Source organism: Schistosoma mansoni, chromosome 1 (assembly GCF_000237925.1).
Source record: "Schistosoma mansoni strain Puerto Rico chromosome 1, complete genome".
Lineage (NCBI taxonomy): Eukaryota > Metazoa > Platyhelminthes > Trematoda > Strigeidida > Schistosomatidae > Schistosoma > Schistosoma mansoni.
Window position 1 is genome coordinate 19,368,606 of NC_031495.1, and position 21,127 is coordinate 19,389,732.

The 21,127-nt window shown below is 30.7% G+C and overlaps 2 protein-coding genes across 2 annotated transcripts in view; one reads left to right on the top strand and one right to left on the bottom strand.

Annotated features, from left to right (window-relative positions):
* Smp_129920 (putative sodium-dependent neurotransmitter transporter) overlaps positions 1 to 11,726 on the top strand; it is a gene marked incomplete at both ends in the record, with an annotated part of 24,967 nt that extends 13,241 nt beyond the window's left edge. The window contains 5 exons of the mRNA XM_018793559.1: positions 2,065 to 2,204; positions 5,992 to 6,083; positions 7,747 to 7,893; positions 10,486 to 10,608; positions 11,625 to 11,726. Coding sequence (XP_018648059.1) covers positions 2,065 to 2,204; positions 5,992 to 6,083; positions 7,747 to 7,893; positions 10,486 to 10,608; positions 11,625 to 11,726 — 604 coding nt within the window. The remainder of the gene's footprint in view (positions 1 to 2,064; positions 2,205 to 5,991; positions 6,084 to 7,746; positions 7,894 to 10,485; positions 10,609 to 11,624) is intronic.
* Positions 11,727 to 12,181: 455 nt separating this feature from the next.
* Smp_196680 (putative sodium-dependent neurotransmitter transporter) lies at positions 12,182 to 20,052 on the bottom strand (the record flags this gene model as incomplete). Its single annotated transcript, XM_018793560.1, has 8 exons — positions 12,182 to 12,388; positions 13,021 to 13,138; positions 15,043 to 15,194; positions 15,594 to 15,685; positions 17,106 to 17,245; positions 17,918 to 18,052; positions 19,068 to 19,230; positions 19,818 to 20,052. 8 exons carry the CDS (start codon positions 20,050 to 20,052, stop codon positions 12,182 to 12,184), a joined length of 1,242 nt encoding a protein of 413 aa, XP_018648060.1.
* Between the last annotated feature and the right edge of the window lie 1,075 nt (positions 20,053 to 21,127).

The window sequence follows — 21,127 nt, forward strand, 5'->3', positions numbered from 1 at the left end:
ATATCAGTAATTGACTTCTTTTTGGATCTAGTACAAATGTAGTTACAAAAAATGCAAATCGTGAAAACGGAATCGATTATGCCTACAGTAAAATACACATCACGTTACTGTTTATGAAAAAAAAATCACTTAAAAATTCATTACTTAAATATCTATTTGGTAGGTGGACATTTTTACAGTATGCTGATATTTTCTCAAAAAGATTCCAGAAAACCATGTCATAAACAAACGTAGAAGATCTCATACCAAATCGGTTCACAGTAATCCACTTCTTTAATACATTTCAATACGTAAACATCAACTGATGATGCAATGTAGAACAAAAATTACAGAAACATATATCTTCAGAAGAGTAGATAGACAGAACTAGGAATGGTCACGAAGTCAGAAGATAATAAATAGTATGTAAAGTTAAACCGTGAAACGTAAATGGATATCAAACACATATCGTAAAAATCTAGGATACTTTCGATATAAAACTGAACAACTACTGATTTTATAAATTAGTAACATTTTTTTATTCTATCTCGTCTAATATATTTTTAAATTAGAATCATGAGTTGTTTTAGGTAAAAACAAATATCTACGCCTAGTCAATAGTCTTCTTAGGCTTTATAGATTGAATTATTGTAGTGAATGAGAGCAAAAGTGGGGATAATCGAATGTATTTGAACACAAAATTACAGAACTTCTTAGCAAAATCTGAGAACTATACAGTAAATTCTTCATTGACAAAATGTCAATCAATTGTCTCAAACTTGAGTGTTCCTTTTGTAAATATCAGTCAATCGTCTCAGAATTCATTGTTATTTTATTTCCACTCCAATCATTCTTTGTTTTCGTTCTCTTTTTTTCGATCTTTTTAGCCTACTGCCTCCAGGCATTTCACTTTTGATTGATGATACATACTACTTATATCTATCGATATCAGTAGCACACACCGCACTACCAATTTGAATTTACACTTAATCAAAATACTCAGTTTTTTTGATAGACTACAAATATTAAACTTTAGAACTATGTATAAATCTTAGTTAGGTCACATAAACTAATTCGATTAATAAATGTGACACTTAACTAGTTTTATGCTGATATTTTCGTAACCATATGTATCACCATTATAAGTAGTTTGATTTATAATAACTCCTGATCATTCTTGTTAAATATTTTGAAATATTTGAGTTTCTTACTCCTCGATATTAAAATATCAGAATGCTGATAAATAGTAAAATATTGGATCCTGTTTTAAGATCACGTATTGTGCTAAACATGAATTACAATATAAAATTTAAAAATAACTACAAAAATGATACATAAATCAATCATATTTACCGATTGACTGTACTATTACATTAATACATTGGTCAATATCAGTTTCCGAACACATAATTTCATGTTCTATAATGTGATTTATAAATTAATGTCAATAGTTTGCCTTAAATATTGTACATCAAGTAGGTATTAGAATTAAATGTAATATGAAGTAGTCTTACATCGTTAATGAACATATTTCTATAAACCAATATTGAAAATATAATGTTTTGTATTTACATCTTGCTTTGGTTCTAATATCTGTAATAATGGAGTGTGTAAATTTTAAAGTGTTGTATAAATATTCTAGATGGAGACTAACAGTGAAATCCAGAACACTTCATATTAGTTCATACGTTCATAGAAGCTGATTAAATGAAGTACAGGAGACTAAAAAAACCGAAATTGCAAACGCGTATATTGCAGGTCCATGCTGTAATTTCTCTGTAAGGTATATTAGTTCATATCACTAGTCTTATGAAAGATGCAGTATTTATAGGAAGAGGTTATATTTATTAGTCTCTTGAAATAAATACAAGCTGAAATCATTGACTATTTATCTTTTTATTCAAATTGATAGAAGTTGTCTCTTAGAGACTTTAATTATGGTTTCATAATCAATCACAGATTTTCATAACCATTTGATATACTTGATAGATATATTTCTTTTCGTGTTACTGTTGTGAAATTGATTATAACAGTTTTATTAAAAAGTTCACGACTCTACTTCAATTGTAAAATCTATTTAAACAGGTTTCCAGTTTTATTTGAGAGTTTGGGCATATTCGGAAGAATATTGTGTCTATTGTTTTTTGTTTGTCTCACTGTTGCTGGATTAAGCACTACTATTTCAGATTTGGAAGTTTACACAATGGTATTGGATGACTGTGGAGGTGAGAAAATAAATTATTTTATTTCAATATACGATAGTCTTTATGATATATATGATTTATTTTTCTTTGTTAAGTTTTCTAGTTGCTTTTGTATTGATGAATTTTTTATTATAGTTACATTAACTATAGAAAAACTGATGTACATAGTTACATGTACAAATTATCCGGCGAACGGCTGCTACCTGATGTGAATCAATGAGTGAAAATTAATTGTAGCCCAATATTTAAAACATATTAGTTATTTGATTTATTTGTCTTCCGATAATTGATTCGATTTGTCGATTATAAAAATAATGATTTAGTTACAAGTATCCTATATAGGCTGGTATAAGAAATTATAAAATTTGGGATGGTATTAATTAACCTGAGATTCTTCAATTATTTATGTAAGAAACAGTTGATTACCAGAACCGATAATTTTATTTAACAAATAGTACTAATCCTTGCACTACGAAAACATAAACAGTAAAACATTTGAAGAAGAGTTGAACGGTAGGTGATTGTACATTTTTGTTCTTGTCTTAAAGAAAACAATTCATGTAATAAAGTAGATTATCATGACTACTAAAAGATTAGATTTATATAATAGCAACTTAAGGTTTATTACTCAAAAGTGGATTTGTAGACAAAAACTTCATAGTCTTTACAAGGAATGACTGAAACAAACACAAATTTTCAGTCAGCATTCAATGTGATAGTTCTTCTTTTCCGATCCGCATACGTATAGTAGAAATTCAAAAATTCCTTCCTAATGATCTGATTAACTAGAATGATTAGAGTTTTGTTCTTATTTGGAGAAACTGACCATTTTGTCACTTAGAATTAGACCGTAATCTTGACTATTAATACATTTATACTGCAGTTAGTTATTTTTGAAGTTAACATTTCGTTAAAAAATTCGGGTTCTGAGTTTTTTTAGAATTTTGTATTAAACGTAAAATAAAATACTATCCCAGAATAAGTGAATGTTTTATACAGTACTTTCAGTGAAGACAGACAAATAATGAAAGTTATAATCAAACATGTCGTCACAATAGTTAATATAAACTATATTTAAACAGTAGTAAGAAAGTATGTAAATGTAAACGATTTATATCTTTTTATATGACAGTAACAATCAGACTGTTAATTTAAAATAGGTTAAACTAACTAATGTTCGAGGAAACCACATCTTCATACCCATAAACACATTCCAGTAAAGGTATAGATAAGACCGAAAATAAATAATTCTCAGACTATCTCGTCCTAAACAAAGTAAAAAGGAAAACTGATCAAATTTTAGTTGGTTAGTAACTTGGTAGAACCAATCACACCTCGATTCAGTCAAACTATAGAAAAATAACCGTAAAAATTTACAAACCGAATATATGCATTTTATGTATCAAATTTAACCGATTTCGTTAAATTCAAGGATCACAAATCCAGTACATCAACAATTTGAGATAACTCTAATACCCATAAACACATAATAACATACCTTCTTGATATAAAAGGTTTTTAAATGAGTAATATTAACAAACTGTAGTATAACAAACAGAAGAGTTTTCTGCCTTACTGGTAAGAATTTTTTCTTGAATCATAATTATATCTTTTAACGTTGAGCCAGAAACATAAAACAGAATAGTTATTTTATGCTAATCTACTACCTCCTTGATGGTTGATTAATAGGTTTTGGCGTTGTCATCTTTTGATGCTTTTTTGTTGAAAATGTAAAGAGTATTATAAATATTGATGAGATCATGCCGAAAATTGTTATATGCTGCATGTCATTTGAAAGCAGTTATGAAATTATCACTTAGTATTTATCTGACATTTTTCTAGTTGGTCTTCATTTTTTTCACATAAAACTGTTATAACAAGCAAATGTGCTAGATTTGTTCAAAACACTTTAAGGAAATAAGTCACAGTTTTAGATCACCTCCGTCATTTTACTACCCGTTAGACAAAGTTATGATTAGATCATAAAAATTATCATCTTATGGGATAGATAACTTATTTTTAATGAGTGGGTTATTTACAAATAGGTTGAATACGAATGATTTTGAAATGAACTTGAAAAAATATCTAAAGAATCATAATCAATCACAACTCTGTCTATTTATCGATATATTAATAAGCTAAGGTTGACGTTTGCTGTTTGCACAATAACAATGCATTAGACCACATAATAATTGATTGCATAGAATGGAGGGATACTAAAAACATCCCAAGAGTCTATCCACTTAAGAGAATAATAACAATTACAACAAAGTCATCCAATGTTTTATATGGTTTGCTTAAAATTTGTGTGTATAAATAGAGGAATGATAAAATAATTCGATCACTAATAAACTGTATAGATAATGCATTAAATGAGATTGATAATAGCAGTAATGATAATAATGGTACATATCAAAACAATGTTTACAAATGTTCAACGTAAGACAGCAAAAATAACTGTTATTGTGAAGTATTGGTTGGAGAAAGGGAAGAAAAGCGAAATTGATAGAATAAAGGATTCTTATACATAATTTTAGTCGCAAAATGTCCTATTGATATTATTTACATTAAACTTCATAAACGAAGGTGTACTAACTATGAAAGCTTCACTAGAACTCGGTGTTTGATCATCACAAAGTTATCGCGAGAAAGTCATTTTTATTTCGATTCCGTTAGACATTTATCATCTTCTGTAGTGAACAAGAAGACAAGTGGGGACAACCAAATGTATTTAATCACAAATTACAGACTATCTCACTAAATTCTGATAACCATACAGCAAACAGTTAATTTGCAAAATAACAATCAATTGTCTCAATCTTCACTGTTTCTTCTGTAAATATCAGTTCATCTTCACTTGATTCCATTGTTCATGCATTTTCTTACCAATCGCGCTTCATTTCAGTTCTTTCCTCATCGGTCTTATGCGAAATTACATTCTACGTCTGACCATCACCATATTCTACTTATATGGATATAAGTAGACCACACTACAATACACCTTGAAATTTTATCCCCATTATTGATTTTGTCGGTTTTGTTTTAAGCATTCACATAATTTATTCGCCTAATAAATCAAGCAAATCAAAGTCGAAAACGTTAAATGTAGATGTTCTAGAGACAAGTAAAGTTCCTAATAAATTCAGACAAGTATAAATTAGTTTAGGCAGCCACGAACTACACTCGTAAACGACAGAATGATGTTTATGATCAAGCATTATTGAGTATCAGGTTTTAAGTCCATATTCCTGTGTTTCAGATAGTACCTAACGGGTCTTCATACATGAATTAGTTATTAAGTTATATGTTTCAAAATCCAGGTTAAATATATATCATTTAGTCACTTTCTAAAAACACACTGATTTAACATTACAAGATATTTGATGATATAAGCTTTTTCATCAGTAATAGTAAATCAAAATATACCATATCAAAGGTTATAATATAAGCTAATTGAAAAATTGCTTTTACATAAATTTCATAATCTGTATTTCATATTATTTAAATAAGTATGGGATGAATTTAGTTTATTTAAATCCCCATTTCACAAGCAAGTGGCTATCAGTAGCTAAGTGGATAAGCGAAAGGTACTGGGTTGGAGTCCCAGAGTGAACATGAACTCTGAGATGCAGGTACATCCAGCTGATGAGTCCCAAATAGGAAGAAACGCTCATCTTGGATTCCACTGCTAGCCACTGTCCACCTTTGCTTACGATCCTTAATATGTTTTAATTAAATGGGCTATTTAAATTGAAAAATATTATTTATCTGAATTAAGTAATGCAAATCGAACTTTCTATTTCTATAGTTAATCACAGAAAGTCTGTTGCAATCGCTTTAATAGCAAATATATTAGTTGGACTACCATCAGCTTTAAATCTTAACATTTTAGCAAATCAGGTAAGCAATAACCATAGTGATGGTTTCTCTGTATAATAATAAAATTTTACATCAATTATTGTATAAAATCAATCAATAATCAAACTTTTTAGTAATGAAACGTTCTCAGATATGTGATTAATTTGTTGGTACGAATATCTAAAGGTGAATTGTGACGATTAGTCAATTTAAACAATTACATGTTGCTTACTATACTTAAATATATCCATATTACACGTTCTTTTTTTCTACAGTTCACTGAACTCTTAACATTATATACATAAGTGAAATAATGTATGAGTATGAGATTAATCAATTTTGATACTAAGAGGTCTAGACAAAATCTCTAGTTAATAAGAATGACTGAATATTACATATATAATACAAAACGATCATCATTAACCTGGAGGATGTGAAAACCTTTACATATCTGAGCAGTATCATTGATGAACACGGTGAATCTGATACAGATATGAAGATGCGGATCGGCAAAGCAAGAAAAGCATATTTACAACTGAAGAACACCTGGAACTTAAAACAATTGTCAACCAACACCAAGGTCAGAATTTTCAATACAAATGTCAAGACAGTTCTACTGTATGGGACGGAAACCTGGAGAACAACAAAGGCCACCATCCAGAAGATATAGGTGTTTATTAACATTTTTCTACGCAAAATACTTCGAATCTGTTGGCCAGACACTATCAGCAACAAGTTACTGTGGGAGAAGACAAACCAGATTCCAGTGGAGGAAGAAATCAGGAAGGAGTTCCGGAAGTGGATAGGACACACACTGAAGAAAGCACCTAACTGCGTCACAAGGCCAGCCCTCACATGGAATCCTGAAGGTCATAGGAGAAGAGGAAGACCAAAGAACACATTACACCGAGAAATGGAGACAGACATGAAAAGAATGAATAAAAGTTGGATAGTCCAAGACAGAGTGGGTTGGAGAATACTGGTCGGTGGCCTATGCTGCGTTGGGGGTAACAGGCGTAAGTAAGTAAGTAAGATCATCATTAACATTGGATATTTATTTCAAGTCGAAAATCTATTTTTCACCTATCATCTTAACTTAAAATTCTTCAAAAGATCCCTAATGAAATAGTCATTAGAATGTTTTAACAGTCATAATGTTTTGCAGATGATACGACTGATTTCTTTAAATAATCCCTATATTGACTAATTTTGATTTGATCTAAATATAAACAATTCAAAACAGCACAGATCAAAATTTCCAAAGTTTATTGATTTCTATACATTTACAGATAATAATTTCGTCCGAAGAGGTATACATAAAATTAAAAAAAAATAACATTTCTAGCTTCATCGATTGATGATATTTTTCAGAATGACAATAATATCTTTCCATTTAGACAATCTAATTGACAGACTATAACACTTTCAAACACAACATTACAAAATAGAATTTCTAAATCTAGTATTGTATCAAAGTCTTTTACAGAATCTTTCTATATAATCTTGAATTAAATAGTGTTAAGCAATCTTATTCACTTTCCTATCTTTACAGAAAAACATTCTGTAACAGCTGACTTCCTAACATATTTAGCTATCTTTAATTTTTGCTAGATAATCATGTCTATCACTAGATAGAATGTATTCAAAATGTTGGTTGGTAATTTATATAATTTGACAGATATTATCCTCCACTTTGTTCTTTTAGGATAATGTATGGGGTATCGCATTGTTAATATCAGGTGTACTAATGGCTAGTTTAGTTATTCGATACGGACCAATGAAGTATCGTCGATGTATAGTTAATGAATTTGGTATAGATGATTGGAATTTACCGAAAGTATGGGTATTTATGATAACGTAAGTCATTGTAATTACTTAATGTCTTATAATAAAACATTAGTGAGAATGATGTATTCACAAACGTTGAAAGTTATCAAGTTTTAAATGTAATAAAACAATAAAATCATGTACATACACGGAATTCATATCATAAAATTAAATTTTATTATTTAATTGATCTTAATTATCCATATGTTAACCTTCAACTTTATTTCGACATGATTTAGTTGGATGAATAATCGGAATATAGAAGAGTATGAGTTAGAATAATTTTCAATATCTCTCTCTCTCTATATATATATATATATTAGTGATTGGTAATTCTCAAGATAAATGATATTATTCTTTGTAAGACTTCGACTTGAAATGTAACACATTTTCTATTTGTAAACTCCTAATGAACAACAAATCTATTACACATTTTCTGTGATTCCATTTACTGTGTAAGTTAACTATTATTTTCAGAAGGTGTTTTGTGGAGATTTTAGTAATTTCCCCAGTTGAATTCATCAGTCAATTGAAGCTAGACCACCATGGAAAACCTTGAAGCACTGGACGGCCGTTTCGTCTCAGTGTGGTACTCCTCAGCAGTGCGCATCCACGATTTCGACTCGCAAGATTCAAACACAGGACCTATCAGTGTTTCCACATTTCATATGGTGGTCCAGCTTCAATCGGCACATGATCTCAACTATTAAAATTACTAAAATCTCCACAAAACCCCTTCTGATAATAATCACATGCTCATCAGTGACTGGATTCAAGAGGTATTTCCTTGAGTTCTAGTGAGAAGCAGTGACCAGTGGAGTTAAACAATATCTGTTGTAAAATATCAACTCACTGAAGACAATTGGTGAACGGTTGCTCAACTTCGTGGATTGGTTGAAGTTAGACATAACACTGTTGGATGCCGGCTCAGTGGTCTAGAGGTTGTAGTGCCGTGCTTCGCTAATCGATCGCCTCGATAACCGTTGTAATACCAATCTTAAAGGTGCAATAAATCAGAAGGGAAAGAGACGCGGCAACTACACTTTTATTGTCAAAAGACGCAGGCCTGAAAGCTATAGGCGCGTGAGCAAATATCACGAGCAGTGAGGAGTAAGCGAGCAAGCAATTACATAGGCAATTTATAGTCAAATTGAATATGGGCACAGCAAAACAAAACAAAAGTTGATAATAGGATTTGCATGTATACATAGGAGCATGAGTCATCGAATGATACTTGAGCAATCAACATTTTGGCTAGAGTGTCATGTGCTCTAGTGGTAATAACAGTACAAAGAGATGTTATTAACCAAATGACGATGTCTGTTAAGTAAGTTAATAAAAAGGCTTAACCAAAATTAACCATACTCAAAATCGATTGTAGGATAGTTGCTATAATGTTAGGCGTTCGCGCGTTAATCCGAATGTCTTGAGTTTGAATCTCGCAAGGCGGGATCGTAGATGCGCACTGCTGAGGAGTCCCACACTCGGAAGAAACGGCCGCCCAGTGCTTCCAGGTTTTCCGTGGTGGTCTAGCTTTAATTGACTAATGAATTCAACTATAAAATATAACTATTATTTGCCAGCTTTTACATTAGCAGCACAACCGTAAGGAATAGCTTCGATTTTTGACGAGGATTTTCAATTTCAAAGACGTTCATCATAATGAAAAAATCTTAATTCAAGAAAGATAATGACCCAACAGTTTCATAGCTATTGGCTACATTTATTGTTAAACGACATTCACCCTAAACCAAGGATGAATTCACCCTTATTTGTTCTATCTAGGGAAATAGTGGGTTACGCACTGATTTGAAGATTGACATTCATATAGTTTGTACTAGTACACTCTCTGAGTACTAATGAAAGATTTGGGCATACTAAAGTCAATATGACTACAATAAATATTTGGTTACTACTGCTATACATTAAAGATATTTCATTTCTACTTATTCATTTCCTATATACTTCTGTATATCTCATACCATAACCAACTGCACCACAAAGTTTATATCCAAAGTAATTCAGAAATCATCCTTTTCTAAATAATTCACCTCTAGTTTTTCCATTACCAATCAGTGTCAGTCAACCTGGTTGTGACTATAAACTGGCGTTCATTTAGTTATCATTTTCAGAACATAACATTACCATACTTATTTCATAGAATAAAATATTACTTGTGAACATAGTGATTTCATACAAATTGTTACACAGTAAATATTCAAGTTAATTGAAAACATATTTTCCGTACAAAAGCACCAAACAGACAGCACCATCATTATCGAAATCTAAATAGTGATTTTACAAACATTTCAATACAAATGTAATCTGTAGCGTAACTCAAAAAGAGCATACAATGTATGAGTTAAACACAAAACGAAATTCCCCATCGAAAACGGTAGTTCAAAATATACTATAGTACATCTGATAAAAACATATCATTGTATGATAAACTGTTTGAACTGCTATGACTATCTAATATATAATACATTAAATGTCTTTTGTTTTAAAAATGTACATGTAAATACTTTGGTTTACACCTGGAATTGATCATATATTGCACAATTGTATATTTTTTTGTAATTACCTTACATTACTTGTCTTTTTTTTCATGATAAACATTAGTATTCTTGTACCATTACAAGGAATCATTCTAATTATTTGGTGGATTTATGATATGGTTGCAAGTGATCCACATTGGTACATGTTCACGTATGAATCTGTTACATCATTGTGTGTTGAGGTAAGTTATTAAATTTATGTTTAATAGCTTTGAAAATTATCAAAGGTTTTAGTTAATCCCACATCCATTTTTTCAAATGATTCTAGCGATGTGGGTTAGGCATCAATAATGAATTTTAGTTAAGATTGATTGAAATTTGTTGAATTTAAAAACAATTAATTTTTGGTTTTCCTTATAAAACAATGATTATTGTTAGCAGTTTAGTGGAATCTGAAATTAACTCGTTAGTCAAGTCTGTTTGGTAAAGTTCTAATGTGATTATTAATGGAAGTGACACGATATTGTGGTACATTTTACTAGATTTAAGGTGACTGAAAGCATTTAACAATTCTAGTAATTTTCCTGATAATCAACAGTGATTGAAATATACGAAGAGGTATGATGTCTCTCTCGTTTAGTCTCCTATAGTCCAAGCATAACCTTGGATAGATGTATATCGGTTAAAATTAAATGCCACAATAATACAGGTTGATGAAGAAAACAAGGTGAATTGTAAGGTATTTGGAAAAAATAGTAGAATCAATAGTAGTAAAAACGACTGAATATGGAGACTACAGGACAAGGAGTCCTAAAGAGTTTGTTGAATAAAAGTTTGAAACAATATTGAACATCAGAATATAGAAGAAAACAAAGAATGAATCTATCAGTCGATCATTAGGCATATGACCTATAGCTTCCAACAAGGGTTAATTATTATAGCTATCACAATAATCAGACAGTTTTCGCCTGCCAACGTGGCTCAGAACGACAGTAATTTATTTTGTGAACTGATACCGTGCCTTGATCTATCGACCCGTCCTCCTCCAGCTTACTGTTGTCAGTACAAACTAGTATAAAATCTGGAATAAGGACGTAGAATGTTTTTTATTCTGAGTATTTAAAATGTACACAAGCATCTCTCCCAAGCAACAAACTAAGTGATATTAACAACTGTGTAGGTAATATATGATAAATATTTGGAATCCATAATGTATTCAAGCAATCTTTTTTTCAAATCTCATATATATTCAATGTAGTGGATGATTTTGTTAGCTGCATTGACCGGGATTAATTTAATTGCAATATGGAGAAAATGGTCGATATTTCCTGTTGCTAACATATGGAAACAATCCTTATGAACTAGACTTTTTGAAAAATTTCACTGATTTATAATTTTTGTAGTGGTACATTAGTTAAAAGTAGTACATATTTTTTAAGTAAAAATATTGTTAGATTGACGAAGGTTGCTAGTTTTTGTACACTGCACTTTCAACTATTTTTAAAGAAAATAAAAATTTTTTTCTGATGAAAAGTACTTTATTCTATCGTTAAGAGGTATAAACTTTATACATTTTTCTTCACCCTCAGTTATGGTTTTTTTTGAAAGAAACCTATTGGATCATTTAACATTTATGTTCTTTAGTATCATTTGGTATGTGTTGGTTGTACTACATCATCAGAATTATCACTAGTAAAACAAAAACTAAGTTAAGATGACTAGAAACAATTTAATCGGAAGAGTCATTGTCAAATGAGGGGAATGTACAATGTTTTATACTGATCAGTATCATTTTGCCGAAATTGTTTTTTTCACTTATAACTGAGTACAAATAGTGCTATCGTCAATGTTGATTGATTCTTTATTGATAGTACTATTATATTCCATTTGTTCATCTGTATTTTCATAAGTTGCTGGATTATACGGATCACAACCATGGGCTTTATTTAAAGCTTTACTGAGTATATTTGTTCGATAAAGTATCCAATTTAAAATAAATAGGCCAATCAACGCGACAAACCACTAAAACAAAAGATTTTAAATCAAAGATAGGATACATTGATATTTGAAAAAAATTCTTTGAACAAAATTTACTTGTAATCTTTATTGTTAAGTTTAATACCTATTATTTCGGTCATTATGTTAAACCTTAGTTGGAGTAGTTAGGGTTGGATAACTTCACTTGATTGAACAAGCAATCAATTGACTCAGAGTCTATAAAGAGTATATACATTTACCATACTTTTAAAAAAAAACTAAAATTCGCATTTGTATTTGAGAGTACCTTTATTACGAGACAACTTGTTTGGATTCCTGTAGATATATACTCAAGCAGAATGGTTACTTGATTGTTATTATCATAATGTAGTCTAGATTAGATTCTCTTGCTTACCGTTTCTATATACTAAGAAGGGTCCAGAAATATAGCTTTAAGGTAGCATAATTTGCAATCGACTAACATTGAAACAAACAAAAGAGCATCATTTGATTTTTTGCCTTTTCTCAGTGGATGGTGAATGGTAAGTTCTAGTATTTGAGAAATTAATGACTGGATTATTTTCATGAATACTTATAGACAAATTTCTGAGAACATTGTATCTCCTCATCATTCACAAAACTTAATAACATAAAATACTCATACTCGGTTGACATACTTCTAACAATGTTGTTAATAGTGATGTCCAATTTAGATGAAACCACTTTGGATCAGTAGTTATGGACTCATACATCCACCAGCCCAATAATGCAACTGATTGTAAGGGGACTAAAAATCTAGAAAAAAACATACTTCTTTAAGTGAATGGAAACCAACAAGTTCAAAGCAAGAACATAATAAGATTATAAACCAATTATTGAGTTTTATAAAAGGAAACTTTCCTTTTAATACACTGATACTGAACCGTAAAAACATATCCACTAACACACTAGTCAGGTATATTCTTAGATTATACTGGTTTGCGAATGAATTAAAGATTATACAAATATTATATCACATAAAAACACAAGTTTATTCTTTGGTGCAACTACGATTGATGTCAAACATATTGGTTGACCTCATGCGCATTCATGAGTGAGAATCATCGAGTGATACAAAAATAAAACAAAACAACTGTCTATCATATTTTGATTTTCAATAGTACTTCAGATTATTTTGATTAATGACGAAAATCTCTTTCATACATACCATCAAATAAAATGCTTGAAATGTACCCAATATTAAAATTACTCTATGGTTATTCTAATCATTTTAATTCATGTTGGCATCCTGGAGAATTCGTCTGTGTAAAAAAGCGGTGGATTTTAAAATCTATGAAGATATGTTTATAATATTTGTTCCAAATCATTGAAAATATTCATTACCTTGAATTTATTTTCAAGTAAAGTTGAAAACACAAACTTTCGAAGGTCATTTATCTCATTGAATTAAGTTCTTAACAATGTTTATATAATCAGAAGGGGGGTTTGTGGAGATTTTAGTAATTTTATAGTTGAATTCACGATTCAATTGAAGCTAGACAACCATAGAAAACCTGAAAGTACTGGACGTCCATTTCGTCTTAATGTAGGACTCCTCAGCAGTGCGCATCCACGATCCATCCCAGAGAGATTCGAACCCAGGACTTTTCGGTCTCGTGCACGAGTACTTAACCTCTAGAGCCACTGTTTCATGATTTCAACTATAAAATTACTGAAATGTCCACGATAACCCTTCTGATAATAATCACATGCTCACTAGTGACTGGCTTCAAGTGGTGTATCTTGAAGTTCTAGTAAGAAGCCGTGACTAATGGAGTTCAACTGAGTCTGTTGTAAGATAGCAACTAACTGAAGACAATAGTGCATGTGTCGCTCATTTTCGTGGATTGGTTGAAGTTAGACATAACACCGTTGGATGCCGGCTCAGTGGTCTAGCGGCTAAGCGTTCGCGCGCGAGACTGATGGGTCCTGGGTTTGAATCTCGTAAGGCGGGACCGTGGAATCCCACAATAAGACGAAATTGCCGTCTAGTGCTTCCGGGTTTTCCAAGTTGGTCTAGCTTTCATTGACTCATGATTTTAACTACACAACGTCTAGATAGGTTAGTAAATCTGAATTCATGCAGTAAAACTATAAGATTATTTGAACAAGCTTAGATTATCAACACAGTAAAATATGAGATATTATGTACTTTTTTATTATTATCAAATTACGTGAATGATACAGTCAACAGTTATATTTATCCACTTAAAGCAAATATAAATCTGCAAACTTGATTGCAATATATGCTTCATTAGAAAATAAGTAGCTTAGAAATTTGATAATAAAAAGCCGATATATAAAATATTTTAGCACCTAGACTTCACTTTAAACTTTACTTAATGTATGAATATGAATGTTTATTAGACATATGTATTACACTAATGTAATAAATACACGACGTTTTGAGTACTGGCAAAAGTTAACAATTAAATAAACATGACGAGCCATTTATAATGGATACGGTCATGTAACTGACTGACTGATGCAAATACATTACTTCGACAAATATATATTTATATAAACTATGTAGACTATTCGCTGCTTCGTTCATAATAAGTTTTATACCCAAAATTAAGTAAAATAATATTTTTAGTTTTTTTACAGTAGAAGTTAAAACTGGCATTAAAAAGTATTACTTGTGTATTAAAGTAACTTACGCTATAAGTGGAACCCAAAAAATTGATAAATGACAGTCATTTATACCGAACTCATTAATAAGAACACGTCGGTAACGATTGGGACCATAAACAATAACTAACAGACAAAATAGAAATCCAGAAATTACAAGTCCATATCCCCATGTATTATCCTAAATTGAAAGAAAAATATAATAAAATGATGGAATTTGAAGGATTTGTGACTAAGTTTAAAACTACTTTTTCCTTGGCATGCATCAGGGAATTAATCATTGGAAACCATAAAGTACTAGTCAGCTATTTCGGTTCAATACGAAAATCTTCGAAAGTTTACTCACAACATTGAGGTAGGCGCTTAAACTTTAGACCAGTTAGCCCGAAACCATTGGTTTACGTGTCTAAATTAAATCGATTCGCAGTATTGTACAACCATGTTCCATCGCCTCCTATTAGTCATAGTTTGACCCCACTGATCATGGCATCGTACTAGATTTTTAGGAATCGCCTGTCAAAATTAATTACTATTGAGTATATCATACTTTTTGCACAAACAATACTTTACACGTACTTACTTGATTTGTTAAAAAGTCAAGATAGATTGCTGAAGGCACACCAATAATAGCGGATGCAATTAAAGCAATAGCGACGGCTAACCGATGAGATACTGAAAATAAATAAGGATAAGGGTTAAAACTAATTTCATTATTATTGAAAAATTGAAACTGCGGCTGGACTTTATGAACTATCGTGGTAGTTTACATGAATCAGCTTCACTTATATCATTTACATTGATGACTTTTTTTACTTGTGATCAAATCAAATAATTTTGTTGGTCAGTTCTTATGTGGGAATGGTGTTTACTTGAATATTCAGATAAACGTTTTGTAAAATGACAAGTTAGTTTTATTAGCCCGAATTACATTGAAAACATGATGGGGAAAGCATGAGAAAACTCCTTCCGTTAATTAGAATAACAATCAAAGTATTCATTTTATAGTTGTATAAAACTGTACTTTTTTGATAATCCATGGTAAATTATGTAATCCACAGTAATTTGTTTAGTGATTAACATAACTAATAAGCTAAAGTTTAACATTTTATGCATATACAGACCACTTTAGATAATATAAATGTCCATTCTAGTAACCGCCTTCCAGAATTTGTACGTAAAACGTCTAATTCAACGCACTCATTTATAAAGTATTAGCATGATGCCACATAAAACCGGGATATTGGCAAGTGTTACATCCATATTTTACCGATGAATTTCCAATCTTAACACTATCCGCTATGAAAATGAGATGCAGATTTATGCATACTTAAATACATAAATAAAAATATTGTAATAAAAACAACGAAAAAGTTCTATATTTAGTGATCATGTGTAGTTAAAATGGTTACTTTTATGATTAAAAACAATGAATTAATTTATTCTTACATCCCTAAATAAAAATTGATTCTTTGAAATTTAAGTCAAGTTCCACTGTTTTCATAAACAATGTCTTAATTCGGCATTATGAAAGGGTAAAAGTATTACCCTATGTGACTTCAACATTCACTGCTGCATGTCATTAGATGGGATAAAACCAGTTACCAGAGTTGCGGGATCTGACTTGAAACTCCGTACCTAGGGATCATTATCCTTGGTTATTTTTTGAATCAGTAAGGCTTCTAGTTATCGATGCATTCATGAACAAAATTGTCGAATGATATTGAGTAAGGTATTCCACGAGAAATATATTTTTAGAACTAATGGTTTATTCTATAACTTATACTGTTAATTACCTGTGGAGAGAATAGGCAATACGATTTTGCCTTACGGTTTATTAAGTCAGCCGTGTTTTCATTACAGTTTTAAAACTTTTGATCGATTTTTGATCAATTGTTACAGAACTACAGTATCGCTCATCATAAGTAAGCAAAAATATGCTCAATTTTAATAGCAAAACGTAAATATTATGTTACAATACTTATGAACTACTAATTATACCATTCAGAATAATTCATTTGAAAGATATAACTGTCGTCAATGACACAGTAGATTTATTTAGATAATATTATGTTACATTTTACCATCAACTAACCATTCAATTCTTTCATTGCAAGTACACCGATTTGAGTAATTGACAGTAATGAACTTATTCCAGCACATACTAGGCATAAGAAAAACAATGCGCATAGAATTCGACCAAATAAACCGAATTTAGAAAATAGGACAGGTATCCTAGCACGAAAGTAAAATGAAAGATCAAGTAAGCAAAACTTTTAGTTAATTAAGTTCAGAATGATAAAATTCAAATATTGACTCCATTGATTCATTCTTTCATGGATTATTCACTTAAAGACCTTCATATCATTTTTGAGATGAACTTCTACTTACTTGTAAAATATACAGGATTTCTGAAGAGATATAACGTTAGAGAGAGAAGTTTTTCAAGGTGATATTATTATTTTAACAAACCGACAACATCCAAAGAAGTATTGAGAGCCAAAGTAAGCGCTAGACAAAGGTTTTATCCTAAATTAAAACTCTGTAAGGAAAGGTATTCTTCATTCTGAGCTAGATTGAACCCAGGGATTCAGGTCTCATAACTAACAATGTATCTTCAGAAGTCTAGATCTTCGTTCCAAAGTCCATCTTTGAAATTTTTTTAGTCTGATCATGATTCGAATATTTAAATAGTTAGAATACTATTTCAATTTGAGATATATAAACTGCTACTAAAACATTCTGCTAACTTCAAAAACATTATAAATGTGCGTTTTGGACTATTTGATAATAAATGTCGATACTTTTCACATCGAATATCACAACGGTTAAAATAGGCGTCAAATGAACATCAACCAGTGAAAAATTTCAATGGAATCAGATTTTCACCTGTATAAATGAACTTACCATGTAAAAGTAAGTCCTGTACTTCCAGGTCCAGAAGTCTTTATAAGTTTAACAACTGCTGAGCGAGTAACTGTAGGATTTGTTTGTATAATTGTAGAAAACACAGTTGAAAATATTGTTATGGATGCATATAAGCTATAATAAAAATGTACATACAAGTGGAGGTTAGTTTAAACAAAGAAATTATGAAAATGAATAACGAATACAATGCTGAACAAGATTTCTTACAAGTAACATTGTTATTAACTATTTTTTAAATCTAGGGCTTCAGTACTTCTCTAAGCATTATCTTTTTGTTAATTGTTATTCCAACGAGATCCTTTCACTTTTTTCATTCTAAAGACATTTGGAATTAGAATAAAAGCAAAAGGTTTGCTATTTGTAACAACGATTACCGATTACACTTTGTCCGGTGTTCAGTACAAATATTTCACTCAATAACTTTACAAAACATTTTTGTGAGGATAACTTAAAGATATAGATAGTAGAAAAAGGCCGAAGTAGGGCATATTGATTTGAATACCTTGAAACTAGATCCTCATATATTATGACACTCATTGACCTGAAGAGGACACCCAGTTGCCAGTCAGATCACAATTCAACCTCAATCATTTAAGGATGTACCTCACTGTATTGTGAATCAGAAGTATGTAACTAACTTTATTACACCAGTCACTTTATCTCTTCAATACGATCATGATGGCATTATTTGAGGTAAACCATTTTAAAGAATTTAAACAAGAAAAGGTGAATGTAATCTTAATTGTTACCACAATAAATAATTAATTTATGCACGTTGTATGAACGTTGCCCTTGGGAACTATAAAATGTTATAAAAAAGTGAAAAAGAAATACCCAACTTAAATTATCATTTATCTACATTGCAATGCTGTAATATCACCTTTTAAACATAAACTCACTTATTTGACAATGAACTACAATTAAATCACTCTAGTGAACAATAAATTACAGAATATTTTGTAGGTTAAAATTTTGAAGAGAAAGGAGGCTGGTTATTAACGATCTGTCAGAACTCTGATGATAGACAACTGTTGTTAAGCAAATGAAATTGTTTTAATTACAAGAATTTTTCTTGAAATCCTTCTTTTGAATAAAATGTATATAAAAACCAAAACTCCTTTTCACTCACCTTACAAGATTATTTATTATAGGAATTAGGAAACTGTAAGATACTATTCTGGAATCTCTCGACATAAATGTAGAATAGGTTGTCATTATACCCATACCAGAACTTGTATCAAAAGCATTTTGACCGGCAGCTGCAATCCATAGAGTGGGACTTGTAAAAGTACCTGAAAACAAGAAATTATAAATCAAATGTTTTGTATCCAGTTTAACATCAGAAGTAAGTAAGTATATTCAGTGCTCTTTTGTCCGAATTCGATTGGATAACTTAACAAACACCTGATGCTAAGTATCTGTAAATTTGTTAATAAATCAGCCTTTGAAATAAAATTGTCTTTGGTTTCTTTCATGAAGTACAGATTACCGAAAGAAACATTAGAACTTTTAATTTTAGTTATTTAGCCTATCAATGATGCAATTTATGTATGGTGACCTTATTTAATGTCTGAAATCATCATATCCAATGAATGCTAAGTTAGTGAAAGGAAAACTGCAAACGACTAGAAATCTTATCCCTCTTTTTTCTGACCAGCAGAACTCAATTCTAACTTCCTATTTCAGTGAACCTGTTATTGGAAATGTGAACCCATTTAACTGTATTTGCATAAAATATTATAAGGTTTTCAATGTGTATTATAATATACTTGTAGAAATGACATATGCATCATATTCCACACGTTATTCTCCTGAAGACAAATTAAAACTGGATTAAAACAGATTAAAAATATTCAGCTGCAAAAGTTATTTAACTTACTCCATGATGGAGTGAATAAAAATGTAATACCAATTTCTGCATATTGTCTAGTTATTGCCCAACCGAACATGAACAGAATTATGAATAATAATAATGGGACAAGAATAATATTGGCTTTCTCAATCCATTTAACTCCACCAGCTAAACAAATACCAGTTAAAGCGACTGCCAGAAACTGAGTAAGTACTGGCCAATAGGATTGCTGTGTAAAAAAATTAAATGAACTTTGGTGCATAAATATTTCATCAGTGAGAAGTAGTGAACTAGAAAAGAGTTTAGTCTACGAAACCCATGGTCAATTTTTTTAAAACAATCAAGACACATGAATATTTCAGCAAGCTGGACAAATAATTGCTACAACAGTTTCCCGTCGGAATAAAACTTAAAAATCTGAACATTTCTGCGGAATTTTACTTCTATAGTTTTACATTACTGAAGGAATCCGATTAGATTATTATCGAAAACCAAGAAACGAGCGAATAGTTTCACAATATTTGTGCGCCGAGTTGATGTAAGACATTATATAGGAATAATATATTTGTAAAATCTCAGCGATTGAATTTGAAGTAAATCCGCCGTTTCGCATGGCAATCTCGTCCAAGCATTTTCAAGAAAATATAATCAAACATCAAAATTATCGAATATAAATAGGTACATGGTTCTTCGGTTCATCGATTTTATTTAACTAAATATTACTTATTATAATCTGTTCAGTTATAATGAGTACTATATTTTATTTCAAGTCAAAAACAAAATTTATCTATAAACGTTTCAGTTGATTGAGATCTGACTCTGGATTTACCTACAAATTGAGTGATTTTATAAGTTGATTACTTGTTTTCAGTTATATACATCTAAACAACAGTGTGGTGTGTACTACTAATGTCGACAGATATAAGTAGTATGTACCATCAACCGAAAGTGAGAATGCCTGGCGGAAGACAGTTAGGAAGATCGGAGAAAAAAGAATGAGGACCGAGAATGATTGAAAGAACAGTGAAGTCTGAGACGATTGACTGACATTCTGCAAATGAAGTATTTATTGTATAGTTCTCAGATTTTACTAAGATATTCTGTAATTTTGTGTTGAAATACATTCGATTGTCGCCACTTGTTCACTACAACAGCATTTCATTTTTAAAATGTCAGTGTTTAACATTTTATTATTCATTAGTCATTTGTAGTATGTCAAATTTTGTATGGGATATCTGCCTGATATCTGCATATTCAGTGTTGTCTAGTCCGGCTTTGGCTTTTAAGTTTTTTAAGTTTCCCATCAGGATGGTCAGATCCTTTCCTGAGCACTTCTC